Below are 20,392 nucleotides of genomic sequence, written 5' to 3' on the forward strand. Positions count from 1 at the left end.
CTCCACACCCAACATAGACTCAGTAATGGGGAAAACAAAGCTGGGGGCCTGGACGGAACTGTGGGGATGGGACAGGGTTTCCAGACAGAGATAAATTCTGGGAGGGTACTCAGCATGGGACCTCTAGGTTCCAGGCGGGACTGTAATAGTTAGGCTTGCTTGTCAACGGGATAGGATTTGGACTCACCGTGGAAACAAGTCTCTGGTTAACTGTGGTTGGAAGACCTGCCCTGAATGTGAGTGGCACCGTCGGCTGGGGTCCTGGGCTGAAGAAAAGGGAGACAGCAAACTGAGCTTCCTGACAGTGGATGTCACGTGACCAGCCGCCTCCCATTCCTGCCATGGTGACCTCCCTTGACCGGAGAGCCAAAATAAACCCTCTCTTCCTTTAAGCTGACTGTGTCAGGTAGTTTGTCACAGCAACAGGACAGGTGACTGATATAAGGAATGCGACCTCGTCTCTGTGAGGGTGTAAGCCCTACAAAACTAAGGTGGCCGTACCCAGGAATTCCTAAGCTGTGCCTACCACAGTCAGGCAGTGCTCTGGGGTTTATGAAGCTAGGCCCTGGCCTTTGGCAGAAAGTAGAAAGGATCCATAGATCCTGCTATCCATCCCCAGTTGTCACTGGAAATGTATCTGCCCCTCCTCCCAGTCCATCCCTGCCTGCCTCCAGGTCCCATTAGGCCCCTACATGAGTGGCATGTTGTCTCACTTACAGGAGGCCCCCAAGTTATCTTGAGTTTTTCCTAAACATTTTCTCCATTTCTTATATATATATATTTTTTAAAGCAGAAGAAAAGAGATTATCTTATTTTATACAATATGCCACCAGCCAGGGAGCAGAGCATCAGCCACACTCGTGGGTTGCATAGCAACTGGCTTTTCAATTGATTTTTTGAGAAGGAACCAAAGCTACTCAAATGTTCTCATTTTAAATATTTCCTTGGATGATGGAAACCAAAGGAAATGGAGAGGAGAGACTTGGGGACACTCCGAGGACATAAGGCATCTTGCGAAGGCCAGCTCGAGACGGTGTGGGATACTTGTTGAACTCTGTCAGCATTTGGGTGAAAGGTCAGACACCGTTGGTCTGTAGTAGAAAGCAGAGACGTGCAGTGAGGAAAGAGTTACATAGACTGAAAGCTTGCCCTGTGTCCCACAATAGAAAGACCAGAGGAGGCTGGGACTCAGAGGGGCGCTAGAGGCTTCTCTCAGATAGCCTTGAATCAGAGACCCTAGAGGGCCAAGCTCTGTCTACACTTTTTCCTGCAAAAGGCCCTCTTGCATTCTAATAAGGGCCCTGGTCATCTTTGGCACACCTCCTCACCAGAGCCTTCAGGTCTTGAGTAGATGAAATGGCGTTAGGGTGAGACACTGCCATTGGAGGATGCCTCCGTCCTTTGATATGCCTTAAGAAGCCTACCTTAGGTCAGATGCTTAGTAAACAACAGAAGTTTATCCCTCCTAGTTCTGAAGGCCAGGAAGTCCAAGGTCCAAATGCCAGGAGATCGGGAGTCCTCGTGGGCAGCTCATGCTCATGATTGGCAGATGGGATAGGCCTCAGAGCTATATGAGAGTCACTCCAGTTCAATGACCTTTGTCCTCCTAACCTGATGACCTCCTAGGGTCCCACATCTTAATACTCTTGTACTAGAAATTAGGCTCCAAAATATGAATTCTAATTTTTAGATCATGGTAGGAGTTCCCATTTAACACTGCATCCTGTTCTAGTAGCTTAGCTTTCTCAGACGGGCATGCCTTCCTGCCCGCTCTCCCCTTCCCGTCCGCTCTTCTCCTGCTGGTATATGAGGCACCTGTACCGTGACTGCTGAGCCACTCACGTCACCTTGCATGCCACAGCTAGGAACAGAAGACTCTATTCATGTCAGCCCATTGGTACTTATGGGACCTTGGATGACTTAACGTCACAGAGCCTTGTCTTCTCAGTAAGAGGAAGTCTGTGGGACCCTGGTCCTTGGCCGCAGTGATTACAATCACGGAGGTCGGACAGAGAGCCGACTCTTTGGGAGTTCACTGTCTGAAGCCCCCCACCCCCACCCCCACCCCTGGCAGTGCAGCTTTCAGGCTCCCTTCTCTGGGAGTCAGCTGACTTTATACCTCCTTCTGGGATTTCAAGCCCTGTGACCCAGAGGAATTTCTCCTCAAGAAAAAGAGCACATTCGCATAACTGTCAGAAGAGCGTACGTTTTAACCACCCTGTCTTGTTGGTGTTGCCTGGGAGGAGGCATCACAGTGTCCTCAGAGCCTTGCACCGCTGTTTCAGGCACCCCCAGATGATAAGGAGACACCCATAGTCACTGTCACTATCTCCATATGACAGTGATGATGTGGCACCATGGGGTGGATGATCTACTGAAGGTTATACATGACAGCCACTTTGTCCCTAGGAGATGAGCGGGCTGCTGTCATCCCATCAGGCTAGAGAGCACAAACCTTGGTGAGCTGCCCCTCATTTTCCCCCTATGACCAATGCTCCAATGGTGACTCTGCCGCTCTGTGTCCCAACTCATGGACTATAGATTCTCAAATGGTGTCAACACTAACTATTGCAGACTGTATGTCCCCCCCCCCCACACACTGTCATGGGTCAAAGTCCCTGAGCGCTAGGCTGGGTGCTCAGGCTGGGCCCTAACACTTTGGGTCAGTGGAGCCAAGAGAGGAGTCAAAGTGTCCAAGGACAGGAGAGCACCCACCTGTACCCCACACCTCCAGCTCCAAGCTCCCTGTCTGTGGCCCTGGGACCCGGTGTGTAGCCCGTATGCTCACAGACACGTGGTGGCGCCCAGCCTGCAGAGCCTCTAAGCAGCAGATCCCACTGTTCTGTCTCCTTGACCGGAGGAGGGAAGGACATAAATAATTCAGCTCACTCCATAGTAAACCATCAAAAGTGTCAGAGAGCAGAGATTAGAATACAACTTTTTGCACAAGTCTTAATTGGTTTGTTTAGGGCGAGACCTCTAAATCTGTCTGGTGTCTAGGAGGCTACCATTGCCCAACTGCAAGTCAGATCTGCAGCCCAGCCTGTGTTCCCTAGCCTGCCCACCTCCCTCAGTCTTGGTATTGCATTTTTGTAGCAGCAGCGCCACCAGGTGGTTATTTCTGTAACCTGCTCTTTCTTTGCCTCCTGTCTGGAAGTGGCCAACCCAACTTCTTCCTAACCTGTGTATGAGTGACTTCCACTTCCACCTCTGTCTGAGGGTTTGGAGTCAATGACTTTAATGGAATTAGGATAATGACAGTACTTATGTTTTAGGCAGTTTTGAGATTTCAGTGAGACATATGCAGAGGTTTGGCCTCAAAGAACCAACAGGTGATGAATACCCAGAAAGAAGTAGTTGTTGTCATCAGTATTTGGGCCCATTCCTGCTGGTGATGCTTTTCCACAAGTTCCTGGGAATGTTCCTGCATCCTCTAGGCCCAGCGTGATTCTCCAGTATGTATATAGCTGGGTTCTGTTCATTCATTAAAGCATCCCCTTTGTGATAAACGTGTATGCCCAATGAACAGCACAGGACTGGCCTCAACCCTGTATAACAAGCCGTGTATTTAGAGATGTCCTGTAGGGCAATGGGCCTCCCTATGGGGCACTCAGTGAATCTCCTGGGAAGCCCCTCTGCTTCTATGCTTTGAGACAAGACTCATCAATGGTGAGAGAAAGGTTAGCTTCCCCTACTGGGATAAGATGTCTATTCCCTTGATCATGTACCCATGTGTCCGAAACCCCACACTGCAGACACAGTGGCCTTCAGACTGGCCACAGATATTCACACTGGCAGTTATGAAAACTGTTGTTACTGTGAAGAACCATGTCCCAGGATGGAAGACCTTAAGCCCCCATGAGCTAGACCCTCCCACCCCCCACCACTCGGCCTGTGGGAATTGAGATGCCATGGTCCACTGTCAAATAGCACCACGTGCCACCCTCTGCTCCGGGCTCCAGGCTCCTTTGCTGTTCTCACTGCAGGGATACTGCCAGCCTATGGAATCAGTCACCACCCCAACCTCCGGCTCAGTCATCCCCATTCCAGCACAGCTGAAAACAGGCACACAAAGACTTTTCTAGAAAAAAAAAAAAAAAAAACAGTGCAAGCACTACCTGCTGGATGCTTCCAGAGCTGAGAGGAAGTCAGATAGCCAAGGCCAGTGAAACAGCCTTTCCAGCCTTTTGTAACTTCTGCAAGAGATTCGGACTGAAAAAATAGAAAGCTTTCTCTTCGTCTTCAGTTTTACTTGCCACTCAGAAACCAAAAGTTCAGGTCTGAATTTCAGGCTGTTCTGAGGAACTTGTTGAGATCAAGCACTATGTCACTCCACCATACCAGGACACTAAGTATCACCTTGTCCAGCGTATCCACACTGAATGTGCACCCTCCTTCTCATCACTAACAGCTGCCTCTGTGGTCAGATGAACTGTTGTAAGATAAAAACTGTGGGCCCAAGATGCAAACGAAACCATATAGAGCTTGCAAGAGCCAAAGTTTATCATACGTATGCATATATAGAGAAAACACAGGATCAATACTCTCTATGGTTTCCAGATACCACTGGGAACCCACACTTTTTTAGCAGGTGCCCTACAACTGGCCCAGTGGCAACTGGACTGCCTCTGACCATTGTTACCTTGCCCTGCTCACAGCCACCTTGTGTCTCTCTCCAAGGGTCTAGACATGCTAGGTTGTCCCAGATACCCTGCCTCAAGCAAAGTTCTTAAAATGTGTTTAGATTATGTGAACGTGTGTGGAGGTGGGCAGGGTGGTTGTGTGCATGAGAGTAGGGATGCCCACAAAGACCTGAAGGTCCTCTGAGCTGGAGCTGGAGCTACAGGAGATTGTGAGCTCAGGTCCTCTGTAAGAGCAGTATGTACTCTTGAGTGCCGATTCATCTTTCCAGACCCCTGCGAGGAATCTTTAAGGGCCTGTGGAGAAAGACAGCTGGTGGGCCCCGAGTGGAAGGTATGGGGGTGATGGAAAGGGGCCTGAGGAAGGAGACAGAAACTTCTTCGTGCGTCTAAGTCACATCAGTCCTTTATGCCTCTATGCTATTGCTTAGCTTGGGCCCCAGGTTGCCTCTGGGCCTTAAAGCAATCAATTGTATAGACTCAGGGTTGGATTCTGTGCCTTGGAATCAGGGAGGCGGCACTCCGTGGAGGTTTCACCAGGTGAGCAAACCGTACAAAAAAGATCATCTGTGAGATGGATTCTCCCCAGGACTGTGACCAGATCACACACCCTCCCCACAAATCCTCTGCCAATCTCCGCACCCCCGGGCCTGACATCTCTCTGCCATCAGATGTTGAACTCTTTGACAGTGCATTGAGCCTCCCGTGCTTCACCTTCCTGGCTCCCTCCCTTTCTGGCAAGAATCAGCTCTTTCTGAACTGCACATGAGTCCTGTCTTTAGCCCCGGATACAATATTGATGTGTTGTCACAGGCTAGCCTTTGGACAGGGCACTCTGTGAACCCTAGAATGCTTCAGACTCAGTAAGGACAAGAGCACTTCCCCTTGGGTCCCCAGTGCCTGCTTGAGACAGGCCAGGCCTTGAAAAGATTAGGAGAAAATACAGTTGGTTCTCCACACCCACAGCTCTGCTTCTGCCAATTTCACCAACTACAGATGGAGGATAATCAGGAGGAAAGATGACATCTGTATTGAACATATGCAGGCTTTTATCTTGTTATTCCCTAAACAATCAGTATAACAACTATGCACTCCACATTTACACTGTGGTACACGGTAGAAGTCATTTAGAGTTGATGTAAAGAATTCATAAAGAGGTGTTGGGTTTTATGCAAATACTATATTCTTTTAAAGATGGGACTAGAGCTTTTACTAATGGGGTCTTCACTGGAGAACTAAAATCACCCCCAACAGACACTAAGGGGTGATCATGTATGCACCACCTACTTCTTGTCACTTGAGACCCCTGAATGCTTTATTTCTTGGGGTGCCTGTAAGCATATCGAGGCTCACAGGGTGCAGCATATGAGTACTGTTTTCTGGAGTTCTACCTTCCTGGAGTCCCACTCTGTAGAGTATCTCCTGTCTGGGACAGTGCTCCCCAATTCTGTCACTCTTCCCTGATCTCTAGAGATCCTTCTTAGAATTCCAAAGCCAGGAAGCAGAACCTAGACCCCTTGAGTTCTGTTCCCATAGCACAAACCCCTTGGGGCTGAGGAACACTGTAGCAGTCTGCTTCTTGGAACAGGCAGAGAAGAGAACAAGGCAAGTACAAAAACACAAATCAATATTTCAATAAATTATCCTGCCGCGGCAGCGAAATCACCTTGTCTGCCAAGAGAGGCTCAGGACTGGAGCTCCTTCTCTTGGGGGAAGGAGAGAATCAGCAGGGACCATTCCATAAAACAGTGGGATATTCTGTCCACTGCAGTGTCAGGCCCTGTCAACAAGGTGGGGAGGTGTGTCCACTGGAAGAGCTGCCTTTATTCAGAAGTGCTCAGCTGAATGATCTGGGGAAGGGTGTGGAGTTTTGTTGTCTGTTGAAGCCATTTTTGTCCGTGCCAACTTGTGCTATATGTTTGAGAGGTGCTTTGGAATTTAACCCAGGTTTTTTTTTGGTGTGCTGGTCTGGCACAATACCCACTGAGCTTTGTAAACATTACATTTAACAGTAGACCCATCCAAGATGTCTGCTCTAGAAAGTGTGGGTCTCGGTTTTTGAATGCCAGTCATGGGCCAGTGTTCAGTGGATACAACCCCTAAAGATACCTGACTTTTCAACCTCTTCCCAGAACCTTTTGTGGGTAGGAAATGGGTTCTGTCTGCCTAGTGTTGACCCATTTTCTCTTACCCCTCAACAACCTGGCTCCTGCCTCCAGTCCTGTTTCCCTCTGGATCTCTGTTCCTAATACCTGACTGTACATTCCTGGCTGAACTCTTCAGTCTCTTCCAAGACTTGGCTGGAGCTTGTTTTCCACCCTGATTTATGGCATGCCAATCTGCTAGCTGCTGTCTTTTACCTGCCAGTGCCCTTGCCTGGACACGAGGCAAGCGAGAAAGGCAGACTAACAGCTCCTATGGGCCGGATGTAGTAGCTTACCCTGTCCATAGTGTAGACTGAGGTTGGTTACTAGACTATTCCTCTGTGTTCAACAAACACGCGTTCATTTGTGTCTCTTCAGTCATTGGTATTATAGTAAGCAAGCCTCGAAGCCCGAGAGGAGCCTGGATAGCATGGTGAGGACCAGCTCTCTGTCCAACAGTCTCAGGCAAACGGGGTCCTGCCTCTGACCGAGGAGTAAGCTTAGTACGGGGATGCTTGCCACCAAGGGAGACAAGACAAGTTTGTAGCACCCACAAGTTTGTAGTAGGCGAGAATGTTCAGGAACCTTCTCTTTCACTCAGAAGAATAGGGCTGTGTGGAAGGAAAATGTCATGGGAGTGGCTTAGCTTCACAGCCCCTGGACCAGATCCCCAGAGGCTTGACTCTGTCAGCACCTACCTGCTCAGCCTCTAGCTAATCTGCCAGATACCAATCCTTCTGTCTCTCTCCACCCCGCTGTAGTCCATGAGCCTCATTGAGATTGGAAACCCCTCTCAGAGTCTGGAGAATGTCTGCCGATGGGCCTACCTCCAGCAGAAGCCGGACACAGACCACGATGAGTACCACGACCATGCCATCTTCCTCACACGGCAGGACTTTGGGCCCTCGGGCATGCAAGGTTAGTCCTGTGCCTACAGATGCAGGGAAAGAGAGCTGGGGCCTGCAAGGAACTCCCAAGAGCTGGAGCCTAGTCTAGAAAGTGCCTGGGTGCAGCTACCTCCTGGCTCTAGTAAACCACTAGAACCCGTAGCATTTTCCCATCCACATACAACCTCCCCTGCCCCCAAAATCTACACGGGCTGTAGCCCTGAGGAACTGAGAAATTCGAGAACGGCAGGATAGACAAGACAGAGCTTGACAGCCTGAAGAAAAGGCGGTGTCCAGAGTCTGGACCTGCAGGGTTAAATTTTTTCCTCTGGCTGCCGAGGAACAAACTTGAATAGGTTACCAACTGATTCCTTACACAAGGTTTCAAACTGAACTACAGCAACAGATAAAAGAATAAAAACAAAATGACCAAACCACCGATGGAAGATGTTAACAGACACTTCTTAGAACCAATAGACAGGTAAACAAAGATGTAAAAGTTTAGGGCTGATAAGGTGAGATGGCTCAGCTGGTGAACAAGAGTTCAATTCCCAGGCCCCTAGCGGTAGGAGGGAAGAATGGATTCCAAAGCGTTGTCTTCTGACCTCAGGGCAGCATGCATATGCCTACACACATAAACACAAGCACACACAAATAAGGAGATGTAGTGTGCATTATATAAAATATTTGACCTAAGCAGTTTAACTTAAGTGGTATGTATAGAATGCTACAATAAACCATAAAGGATATCCACTCGTCACAAAAACCAGAACAGTCTCCGCTGAGCCATAGGGAAATCTTCCAAATGATCAGGATCAAATCACAGCCCCAACCCCCGGGCACTCTGGAAATTAAGCAGTAAGACACACAAAATAGGCTGAAGAAGCATTAGCAGTAGAAATCAGAATGTGTTTTTAAACCATGGAAATGATGATGACAACCTGGTGGAGGGAGACAGAGAGATGGTTCAGCAGGTAAAGATGTCCGTTGCTAAGCCTGAAGAGCTGAGTTCCATCCCTGGGACCCACATCGTGGCAGGAGAGAAGAGACTCTTCCAAGTCATCTTCTGAGCTTCACACAGGCATGTGACACACGTGCACACAAAACACACAAATGTAAATTTTTAAAAAGCCTGTGTATAAAGCCAGCCTAGCCATGGATTGATACTTACAACTATTATTAGGAAGAAGGTTGAAAATAGGTCATGGACACACATATCTCAAGTAGTTTGACAGAGCAACCAACTAAACCCAACTGGGAGGGAGAGGATGAGGGCCAAAACCCAGCAAGAAGCAGAGAGGCAGAGTTAGTCCCCGGGGTGGGGGAAGAGAGAGCCTGCAGGAAGTTGCCAGGGTGACAGGCCAGGCCAGGCAGATGTCAGTTGCAATGTGGACCACCGTGGAAATTAATGCTGTAGGGTTGCTCTGGGGTTGTCTGGGGCTCGGACTCTCGGCCTGACAGCTGGAGCCACCTTCTGTCTCCTCCCAGGCTATGCTCCTGTCACTGGCATGTGCCACCCCGTCCGCAGCTGCACCCTGAACCACGAGGATGGCTTCTCCTCAGCATTTGTGGTGGCTCATGAGACGGGTCATGTGTAAGTGGCCGGCCTGACCATCCTTGTATGGGAAAACCAGATGCTCTGCCAACTGACTACTTTCCCCTGAGCACGAGAGGGACAGCCATGTAGGAAAGCCACTTAGACTGTCCTGCCATTCTGAGGTGGGCTTTCTGCTGACAGAACAAATCAAATCAAAGACAAAGGACACCTGGGGACAGAGCCAGTGCTCTGGCCATAAGAGCCAAGGTGTCATCATCCCATTCAAGTCTCAGGTCAGGGACAAAGCCTCACCCCATTTTGCAAATGGGCCACCTAGGCTCTGTGGGAGGAATACCCAGGGTTAAAAATCCAGGACTCTGACCAAACGTCCATATTCCAGGTATCAGATGAGACTGAATCTGGGGGCCAGATATACATGAATAGAACAGAGCTGATGGAGGGATCAGAGGAAGGGGTTGCGTACCCTAGATGCTCTGAGCTACACAGTCCTGCTCTCAGTGTCCATTCAGAGAGATTTTGGCCCTCCTTTGGGGACAGAGTGGGGCACCTGACAGGTGGATGTCTGATGGAGTAGCTCTTGATTCAAGACTCTAGTCAAAGTAGATCAGACCAGAAAAGCTTGGAGATGATAAGTGTGTTAGAAATGCCCTCCTGGTGTTGAGATGTGGAGACATGGCCGGTGGGTGCAGTCAGGGTCCAGCCAGGCTGCCTTGCTCCTCACACAGGCTGGGCATGGAGCATGATGGCCAAGGCAACCGCTGTGGTGACGAGGTGAGGCTAGGCAGCATCATGGCACCCCTGGTCCAGGCCGCCTTCCATCGATTCCACTGGTCCCGCTGCAGCCAGCAGGAGCTCGGCCGTTACCTGCAGTGAGTACCTGCGCTGGCCCCCAAGGGTGACTCTTCCTTGGGTTCAGTTCTAAGAAGGCACGTGGCCCAGTGTGCCTGGGTCCAACCAGAACTCTCAGATCTTGACGCCTCTGGCCTGACATGCAAGGGATGGGTGAGCGAGCCTAACGCCAAGAGAGGATCCTGCTTTTGGGGAGTGGGGGGTTCTAGCATGGGTACTGAGCATACCTAGAAGTTGCCCTTGCCAGATCTTGAACTCTCAAACTGGTGAATGAGGCACCTAAAGACCAGAGTTATGAAGTTTTGACCACCATGGTAACTCCAGAAAGGACCTTAGCTCCCCCCACTGAAGGTTGCCTGTGGCATCCACGTGTCCCCTTACAGTTCCTATGACTGCCTGCGAGACGATCCCTTCGCCCATGACTGGCCGGCATTGCCTCAACTCCCAGGGCTGCACTACTCCATGAACGAGCAATGTCGCTTCGACTTTGGCCTGGGTTACATGATGTGCACAGCGGTGAGTGTCCCCAGGGCCCTGCGGTGATGACGCTTAAGGCACCAGCCACTCCTGCCCAGGGCCATAGGGATGACCACGTAATTTCCATGGTGAATATTCTACCTCTCGGGTGCCTGTCAAGGCTCCCCCAGGTGGGAGGCCTCCAAAGCTGGAGACTTGGGGACCCAGCAATACCCAGAGATCCCGTCATATCCACACTGCAGGCGCATGAGCCTCACGGTCCCAGAATCAGATGGAGTTTGCAGCACCCGCCCACACAGGCATGTTCACAGGCCAGTTCAGGTGGCAGGATCGGGATCAAGGAGTGGCGTTCTTCGTGGTCAGCTGAGGAGGGAGGGCAGCGGGATTGACTGGGGTACGGTTCTCTTCCAGTTCCGGACCTTTGACCCCTGCAAACAGCTGTGGTGCAGCCACCCAGACAACCCCTACTTTTGCAAGACAAAGAAGGGTCCTCCACTGGATGGGACTATGTGTGCACCTGGCAAGGTGAGTCGGGACTAAGGACACTTCACATTTAAGGCACACAGTCACCAGGGACAGGCCCTGCAGTATCTGCAGAGGTGATCGGGGCCTTCTCGGGAGGCCTCAGCTACCCTCTCCTTCTTGCTTCCCCACTCATATTTTGATACACCCTGTCATGTAGACCAGGCTAGTCTTCCTGTGTAGCCAAGGATGACCTTGAACTCCTGATCTTCCTGTTTCTATGTGCGTACTGACAGGGTTGTAGGCATATACCGCTGTGCTAGGTTTATATGGTCCTAAGGATAGAACCCAGGGCTCCCAGCATACTAGACAAACTTCCCCAGCCTTCATTCCTACTTTCTGACCACCCCACACACTGGACAGATTGGTCCTTCCCACACCACAGCAGGCCAGCCATCTCACATCCCCTTCCTGCCCACTGAGAGTGGCCTTGGATCAGTTTGCTATGATGCCAGCAAGAAGCCTGGTGGCTCCCAGGTACAGCATGAGGTACACCCCCCAAGGCTTCTGGTTTGTCCCTTGTCAAGATCACTGCTTGGGCACCTACTGCACCCCCACACACACACACATAAATCTGCAGAAAGTACTCTTTTGCCCGTTTGCCCAGCCAAGAGTCTAAGCCCAGTTCTCACTGGTTCTGGTGAAAGAATGTGCTCACTACTTGGCTGATCATTTTTCTATTTCCCTCCCCCCCTTCCAGCCCCCCAGGGCTCAGCCCGGTTTGAAGCTGCACATAGCCATCAATGGGTGCCACATAGTCGAGAGAATTTCTCACATCCCTTGTGATGAGGACAGTGACTTAAAGATCCCCTCAAATCTCCACATCCCTAGACTGTCACACAGAGATTAAGGTTTTACCACTTGAACCTGAGGGGACACATTTAGTCCATAGGGTCCCTCCTTGCCTGTGGGTTTTACCTCATCCACCAGCTGACAGCACCATGAGCCAGCACGTCTCCAACAGGAGCCAACATGTCTACTCCCCTGTCTCCCACAGTGTCCAGTGAGGGGAGTTTTAAAGGGAGAGCTGAGGTAACTATGACCCGGAAGGAGGTGTCAGGATCACTTAGTCATGACTGTGGCCATTCGTCTGTTTGTCCAGCCTGACTGAACTGACTGCACACCCAGAACTCTCAAGAGGAGACTCCCCAGGGCAATGCCTGTCACGACTCCTTCTACCAGAGGGATGCCAGGATCAAACTCAAGTTATCAGGCCCGGTGACAAGTGCCTTTACTTGCTGAGCCATCTTGCTGGCTTTTGTAGTTTGAGGCCCCATGTAGACTCAAGTACACACATGTAACCACCCTCACTCGCATACACACATGTACCCACATACATACAAGCACACATTTGCAACATATACATACACAGACATACAGACACGTGTGTACATGCTCACCCATCTATGCACGTATGCATGCATGCACACAAAAGAAAAATGGATTTTTTTTTTTAGTTTGGGTCATTTGTGGCAATTGTTTTGCTAATTGTCTTTATTTTGAGTGATACTTTTCTTATTCTAAACCAACAATCATTTATTGAATTGTGCTGTACTGAATTAATAATTGACTGTATTAAATTCTGAAATCTTCTTAACATAGGCTCCTTAGTGGTTTGAAGGCATCCTCCACTGGGAAGAATGGGGTGATGAAAATTGGCATTTTCCCTGCTCCAGGCTCATGTTGGCTCATGTTGGAGAACATGCTAGCTCATGTGGCTGTCATGCTTCCACCGTCCCATACTCCTAGGCTTCCTCTTCCATACCCCAGATTTACTTGGATCTGATATGTCTCCAGGACTCCCGGCATGTTGCTCTTGCTGCCTCTGTGTCCAGGCACATTTATCTTGGGAACACAATATGCAGCAGGCACGGGAGATTGAGAATAGGGTAGACACAGCCCTGCAGGGTTGACCTGCACAGCCCACTCCTCTGGTTGTCACAGGCAAGGTGGGGTCTGTCTCACTTGAGTATTTTGATCTTTGGAGAAAGTAAGATCAGATACCCTCTCCTCATACCCTCTGTGTCTTCAGAGCAGGCCCAGGGCAGCCCTAGCAGACGCTGCCCACTGAGGAGAGTAGGCCTCCCAGCAACTCTCACGCCTGCAGTGGGTCGAGGCAATGCCCTCTTACCTTTTCTTTGGAATTACTTTTGATTTTTTAATTTGGAGGGGTGAGGTATGTGCCACAGAAGTCAGAGTACGACATAGAACATCAGCCCTCTTCTTCTGCTGTGTGGGTCCCAGGGATCAAACAGTTCATGGAGCAGCAAAGCCCTTTCTTCAGCCACTGAGCCATCTCACCGCCTGCACCCCTCTCTTTCAGCACTGCTTCAAAGGGCACTGCATCTGGCTGACACCTGACATCCTCAAACGAGATGGTAACTGGGGCGCCTGGACTCCGTTTGGCTCCTGCTCACGTACCTGTGGCACAGGCGTGAGGTTCAGGACCCGCCAGTGTGACAACCCACAGTGAGTTGACTTGGTGGAGCGCACAACCCCAGATCGGGTTTAGAGGGAGGGCTCCTTCCCTGGCTCAGAGCCCATAGCATCTTAGAAACATTAGCTCCTGCTCACTGCCCTGGGGCCTCTGGTCCACTTTAGAGAGTCCTTCTTGGCCTAGGAAGTGGAAGAGAGAAGATGGAGCAGAGATGAGGAGGTTAGTGGTTCCCCAGCAGAGGTTCTCATGAGTCCCAGGATATCAGGAACCTCAACAGTTGGCAACTGTAGCTCAGCAGGGTTAGGGGCTGCTGCTTTTTCTTCAGTACCCAGGCTCCCTACCCCCCTTCCTCTCTCTCCAGGCCCTGTGACTACTCACACACATGGTAGGGTCATTTGTCTATCTTGTGCTGGACTAGCTGATGTTTTAAAGATTTTTGTATTCCCTGCAAATATTGACAATCTAGAACGTCACATAAAACCATAATCTAACTGCTAGCCCCTAAGTGGGCCAGGAGCAGGCTGTCTTGCAAATCCCTGAACATATCCAGTCTGTCTGATCTCAGGCTACTGAGGCATCTTCTATTCTCATTCCCCAAGACAGCTGCATGTTTCTGTCAAGCCAAACACTGTCCACCAGGGAGCCACAGAGACCAGCAGTGAAAGCTAGGTGTAAGGACAGACCACCTGTGTCCGGCCGCTCCCTCTGTACATGAAGCCTTTCTCCCCCAGAGCATCCTTCTGCTTGGGTTTCCAGGCTATCTGCAAAAAGCCTGAAGGGATAGTGGAGCAGGATGACCCCTTGAGCAGCCCTGAAGGACTTTTCTCTTGCTCTGGGAAGAGAGGAGCACAGCCAGAGAGCTAGAGCCACAGAACGCCCTGGTGGGTCAGAACTGTTCTCTGCGCAGTCACAGAAGCGTGGCTCACGCTTTCTCCGGTGGAGAGGCCCAGCATGTTTGCCTGTTAGATGTTTGTTAGAGATCCATGCATGTACAATTCCACAATTCCAAGAGTAGGTGCTTTCTGTATGACGGTTCGGCTCTGTGTGCCCCGGGGCCTTGTCCTAGGGAGATTCAACCAGCTCTTGTCATCCTGGGATTTGTGATTCAGTGGGGCAGAGAATCCTAGCATGCAGCCACAGCTCTGTGCTCATTAACAGTCCTGAACTTTGAGGCCAGGGCGAAGGTGGCATGCCCAGGGAAGATGCACCTCCCCCACCCCTCTCTCACTCTGTTTAACTGCCCGGGCTGACCTTGAACTCACGGAGATCCACCTGCCTCAGCCTCCTAAATGCTGGGATTAAAGTGATGTGCCACCATGCCTGGCTAACACAACCTTCTCAAGAGAGCACAAATGGGGAAGGGTCTGTGGCTGCTGCCAGCTCCTTCTAGTTTTGATGTCCCAAGGCCTACCTGGCTGGGAGCTGCCCATGCCCTAATAGGGCTGTGTCTCTTTACTCAATAGAAGTGCCCCCTCCATACCTGAGACTCAAGGATTTCCCTAAAAATGCCACCCATGGACAGGTATTTTTCTAGAGGCCCCCAGAAGGGGAACCTTTGCTTTCTCCTGCAGTCCAGCCAACGGGGGCCGTACCTGCTCGGGCCTGGCCTATGACTTCCAGCTCTGCAACCCCCAGGACTGTCCCAATTCCCTGGCTGACTTCCGGGAGGAGCAGTGTCGGCAGTGGGACCTGTACTTTGAGCACGGTGACGGCCAGCATCACTGGCTGCCTCATGAGCACCGGGATGGTAAGCTCCTGGGGAAATGGGTGGGATTCAGCTCAGGACCCTGGGTGGGGCAGGCAGGGGCGTGCATTGTCCTACACCTCTGATCCTGCATGAGGCAAATCCGTAGTGACACTTAGGCCAGCAGCAGGGCACAGTGCTGGCTAGTGTGACTGTAGGGTCCCACTCCTGAGCAAGGACTCTGGACTGGCAACAGGGCTTCAATTCCAAGGAAACTAGAATGCCAGACATGGAGAGGGTGCTGGGGTGGAGGACCGTACCCATGCAGGGAACAAGGCTGGAGTTGCATGGCACCTCAGGTATGGGGAGGGAGCAGAGGTTGACCCAGAGAGCCAATCAGGTGACTTCAGATAGGTAATTATGGTTTTCTGTGATAAAACACCCCCATAAAAACAGCCTAAGGGAGAGAGGGTTTATTCTAGCTAACTGTTCCCAGACACAGTCTATTATAGCAGGGATTACACTGAGACCACGGGCACTCGATACATTCACAGTAGCGAGCAGAGAGAGAGAGGATGCACGAATGTGTGCATGCATTCAGCTCTTTCTCCCTTTGACACAATCCAGGACCCAAACCCAGGGAATGACACTACCTGCTTTCAGCCTGCGCCTTTTCACCTCAGTTAAGGCAATGAAGACAATCCCTTACACAGCCTAGTATAGACCACCCATTGCAGGGATCCTCCCCTGGAAATTCTATGCTGTGTCAGTTAAAACTGACCATCACACCAACCTCTCCATCAGGACTGTCCATTGCAAGTGGCAGAAAGTGTGAACCAGACGGTTTAAATGGCACTTATTTTGTGTCTTAAGAAATTGAAAATTCTGTAGCTTTAGTGCCCCTTCACTATAGAATACCCAGATCCATGGATGTTCAAGTTCAAGTTCCTGTATAAAGTGCTTGTGTATAACTTACACACGTTTCTCTAGATACTTCCAGATGACTTACACTACCTAATATGCCAGAGATGCTATGCAAATGGTTGTTATTTAATTACTTTTCTGTTGCTGTGATAGAACATCATAACCAAGGTTATGCTCATATCATGCTCATAAAGAAAGCATTCGACTTGGCTTATGGTTTCAGAGGGTTAGAATCCATGATGGTGGAACAAAAGAAGCCCTGAGAGCTCACATCTTGATCCATAACCACAAGGCAGAGAGAGAGAGAGGGGGGGGGGGGGAGAGAGAGAGAGAGAGAGAGAGAGAGAGAGAGAGAGAGAGAGAACGAACTGGGGAATCTCATGAGTCTTTTGAAACCTCAAAGCCCATCCCCGATGACATGCCTTCTCCAACAAAGCCACACCTCCTAATCCTTCCCAAACAGTTCCATCAACTGAGGACCAAGCATTCAAACACATGTGCTATTCTCATTCAAACCATCACCCTTGTTCATCTGTATTAGTTAGAGAATAATGAGAAAGGGTGCATACAAGGTCAGTGCAGAGGCAATTCTTCTTTAAAATATCTTTAGTCTAGTATGGGTTGAGCCCACATGGATGGAGGACATGAATAAAGAGACTAGTTCTATTGTTTTTGAGTCCCTCTCTCCAATTTGTATATTTTAAACATCCAATTTCTGTCTCCTGCCCCAAGAACTAGACAGAGAATGGGGGCTGTGTGTGAGCCTGGGTACCCTACATGTGCTGATTCGAGTCTGAGGGACATGAAGCCTGGTGACCTGGTGTGTCAGTTGCTTCTGATAATTAATGCTGAACAAAGAGAATGGCTTGAGACTGGATCCAAGAGAGTCTGGCTGCATTGAATTGACTCTTCCAGCATCACTCACTGTGCAACATAATGGGTTTCACTATGACATTTTAATACACGTCTCTTATCTTTTCATTATGTTCCATTATATTCCTACCACAATAATATGTTTGAGAGAGGAAGGGAGAGAGATTCTGCATATGAAAGAAAATGATACTTGTTTTTCTGAGTCAGGCTTAATTTGTTTAACGTGCGGAATCTCAAGTTCCACCCATCTTCCTGAAAACAATGTAGTTATCTTCTTTATGTATGAATAAAACTCTGTGTGCATACATATCACATTTTAAAATCCATTCCTCTGTCAATAGACACATACCTAAGAAAATTCCTTACCTTGAGTCTGGTGAACAGTTTGGACGTGCAGGCATCTCTATGGTGTGCTGACTTAGAGTCCTTTGGGTGTATTCCCAGGAATGGTGCAGCACAGCTTGTAGGAATCATAGGTGTAGTTTGTGGAAGTGTCCACACTGATTTTCACAGTGGCTGCACTCAGTCACACTTCCACCAACAGTGAGGAAAAGTTCTGAGGACGGCTTTTTAGGTGGAAACCCTCCACAGAGTTGAGGGTCTCCTCCAAGCAGAGCTGTGGGGATAGAGGATGTAGATCACATTCACATCCTGACTGGACCAGTTAAAAAAATCTCTTTCTAAAGCCAATAGCACCAGAGTCAAAATCTCAGAAGCCAAAAAGATAGGAAAGAAGAGGTTGTCATCAACTGTTGCTTTCTCTGTGTCCTCCCAGAGCGCAGATTTGAAGGGGTTAGGGTAGCCAGTGAGTCCTAAGAACACTGGAAGTTTTCTCTCTGGGGCTCTTTCGAGATGGCTCTAGACTAAAACCCTGCCACGTCCCTTCCAGCCAAGGAGAGATGCCACCTCTACTGCGAGTCCAAGGAGACAGGGGAGGTGGTGTCCATGAAGCGCATGGTGCACGATGGGACACGCTGCTCCTACAAAGACGCCTTCAGCCTCTGTGTGCGAGGGGACTGCAGAGTGAGTGCCGTGAGGCAGCCAGACCAAGGGTTGCCACCTCCCGGATTCCTCTCTTGCTCTGTTCAAGCCTAGAGAATGGTGTCTCCCACAGTGGGCTGGACTTTCCTACATCACTTAACAATACTCTGGCACAGATATCTGGTTCCGGTGCACAGACTCACGGGTGATGAGTCCTCTGGGATGTAGGCTCTGGGATCAGACTAAGCCTTCCATGCTCTGGGCTGTTGCAGGAAGTAAGCAGGATGTAAAAAAAGAAAACAAAACGATGTCAAGAGTGCCTTTTACTAGGCTCTACCTCTTAAAAGATTCCACCACCTAAGTGTTGCTACACTGAGACAAAGCAGCCTAAGCTTTGGGTGGAACCCCTCAAGGCTGCCTCTGGGGTGTGCTATGTGGGTCCTCTTGGAGATGGGCAGCGTGGAAGACTGAGGACAGAAATACTGAGACGGGCTCTGTGCTCTGCATGAACTGAAGCAGGGGAGAGCACGTGGCTCACAATGGCCATATGAGGTCTGCTTCTCTCTAAAGCCTGTCTTCCCCTGTATCAGGAGCTGCTAAAAATGGTGCACGGACCCCGGTTGTGGTAGGGAACCGGTACTACAGGTCTCGGGGGCTCAGGCATGAACAAGGGTGATCTCTCAAAGGTTTCCTACCCTCTCTGTCCCTGCAGAAAGTGGGCTGTGATGGGGTGATCGGCTCCCGCAAGCAGGAAGACAAGTGTGGTGTGTGTGGCGGTGACAACACCCACTGTAAAGTGGTGAAGGGCACGTTCACGAGGTCACCCAGGAAACAAGGTAAGAAGCCCACCTTCTACTGGGGTGAGATGCTAACAGCACCTGTGGGTCTGGGACCCAAATGCCCCCACCCTTGGGACCCTCTAGGCCCATGACTATTTGGAACTCAGGGCTATGAGGGTCACAGGAACATGTTGGGGGATCCTGAGTCTGAGCTCCCGTGGGTGTGAAGGAGGGAGAACAGGGTTACATGTGGAGGCCTCAGAAGCCTTTATCTGAGGTCAGGGCCTCCCAAAGGGCAATCCCCATCAGCCCTCCAGGATGTCCAGCTGCCTGTTGTTTGATCCCTCCCTCTCTCCTGCCCACGGATGGCTGTCATCAGGACTTCCCTGAATCTAGCACACAGGGGACACCCTCAAGCCACATCCAAAACACAGGAGCCTGGTACTGAGGCTGAGTTTCCATATGACCCTGCACCTTCTGGGTTGGCCCTGAAGCAGCTGACCTGATCTCTGTGGTCTCAGTCAGCCTGTCTCTGACATGGAAACAAGGCCCTTTGGTTTTCTGGTGAAAGGTTACAGAGCCAACCTATAGGCCTTGGCAAGGAGCCACGGGCCAGAAATGGCCTTGCAGGCCAGGTGTCCCGCACATGGGGTTCCAATGGTTTTCAGATGAAGGGACTGAGGTCTAGACAGACCACGTGGCTTTTGTTGGGACCTGCTTGCTAGATGAGGGGGGGTATCTTAGAGTAGCTGCCAGCGTGGCTGGAGCCTGAATGCTCAGTGAAGGAGGCAGCACGGAAGCACTGGGGACTTGAGGGGACAGAAATGCAGGGTAATATCCAGGCTTTCCAGATGACCCCTCTCCCACCCAAACGAGGAGGCTCTGGAAGCACCGTGGTGAAGTTGCCTTGGTGGGCAGGGCTCTCCCAGGGCATGTGCCTTGGCATGGCCTCCTGTCTTCTCATCTGGCTTTCTTTTCATCCCCCCCCCCCCACCAAAGATTACATCAAGATGTTTGAGATCCCTGCGGGAGCCAGACACCTGCTCATCCAGGAGGCTGACACCACCAGCCACCATCTGTGTGAGTCACAGCCTAACGTCTCAACACCTGGGAGACCTGTCCTCTGGGATAGGTGGAGTACCAAAGCTCTGAGGCTTGGGCTGTGTGGCCAGGTCCTGAGATCGGCCACCTTGGTCGACAGATGTGCCTCAGTCCCAGGCCACCTGTCTCTCCACTCAGCCTGCTTCATCGTCCATGGGGAGGTCAGAACTGGAGATCAGAGAGCTCCTCTGGCAGCATCTGCCGAGGGCCTATGTCCAGTCAGGCCTTGTTCCTCCAGCTTGCAGAAGGGAGGAAGACCATGCTCTCTGAGGGGCACTGGGCTAGGCAACCGGTCCCATGCAGGGGTTAACCTGGTCTTCATAGAGCAACCAATGGCAGGATGTGAATCCCAAAGCAAGTTGGGCTACTAGTGACAAAGACAGACCCCGCTGGTGCATGGGGGAGGGGACACAGCTAGGAAAACCCCTATGGCTCCCTACCTCCAGTGACTGAGTCCTTTCCCATTCTCAGCTGTCAAGAACCTGGAGACAGGCAAGTTCATCTTAAATGAAGAGAATCACTTGGACCCTAACTCT

At 50.5% G+C, this 20,392-nt stretch overlaps 1 protein-coding gene across 1 annotated transcript in view; it reads left to right on the forward strand.

The window, feature by feature from the left end:
- The window catches only part of ADAMTS2 (ADAM metallopeptidase with thrombospondin type 1 motif 2), a 201,428-nt gene that overhangs the window by 164,936 nt on the left and 16,100 nt on the right, over window positions 1-20,392 (forward strand). Inside the window, exons 6-16 of the mRNA XM_080922868.1 lie at window positions 7,546-7,702; window positions 9,160-9,265; window positions 9,955-10,098; window positions 10,462-10,594; window positions 10,967-11,080; window positions 13,401-13,546; window positions 15,086-15,261; window positions 17,885-18,018; window positions 18,689-18,812; window positions 19,755-19,835; window positions 20,328-20,392. The exon at window positions 20,328-20,392 is cut by the window's right edge and continues 102 nt beyond it. Of these exons, the coding sequence (XP_080778994.1) occupies window positions 7,546-7,702; window positions 9,160-9,265; window positions 9,955-10,098; window positions 10,462-10,594; window positions 10,967-11,080; window positions 13,401-13,546; window positions 15,086-15,261; window positions 17,885-18,018; window positions 18,689-18,812; window positions 19,755-19,835; window positions 20,328-20,392 (1,380 nt within the window). The remainder of the gene's footprint in view (window positions 1-7,545; window positions 7,703-9,159; window positions 9,266-9,954; window positions 10,099-10,461; window positions 10,595-10,966; window positions 11,081-13,400; window positions 13,547-15,085; window positions 15,262-17,884; window positions 18,019-18,688; window positions 18,813-19,754; window positions 19,836-20,327) is intronic.

The sequence above is a fragment of the Micromys minutus genome, assembly GCF_963924665.1.
Source record: "Micromys minutus genome assembly, chromosome: 10".
Lineage (NCBI taxonomy): Eukaryota > Metazoa > Chordata > Mammalia > Rodentia > Muridae > Micromys > Micromys minutus.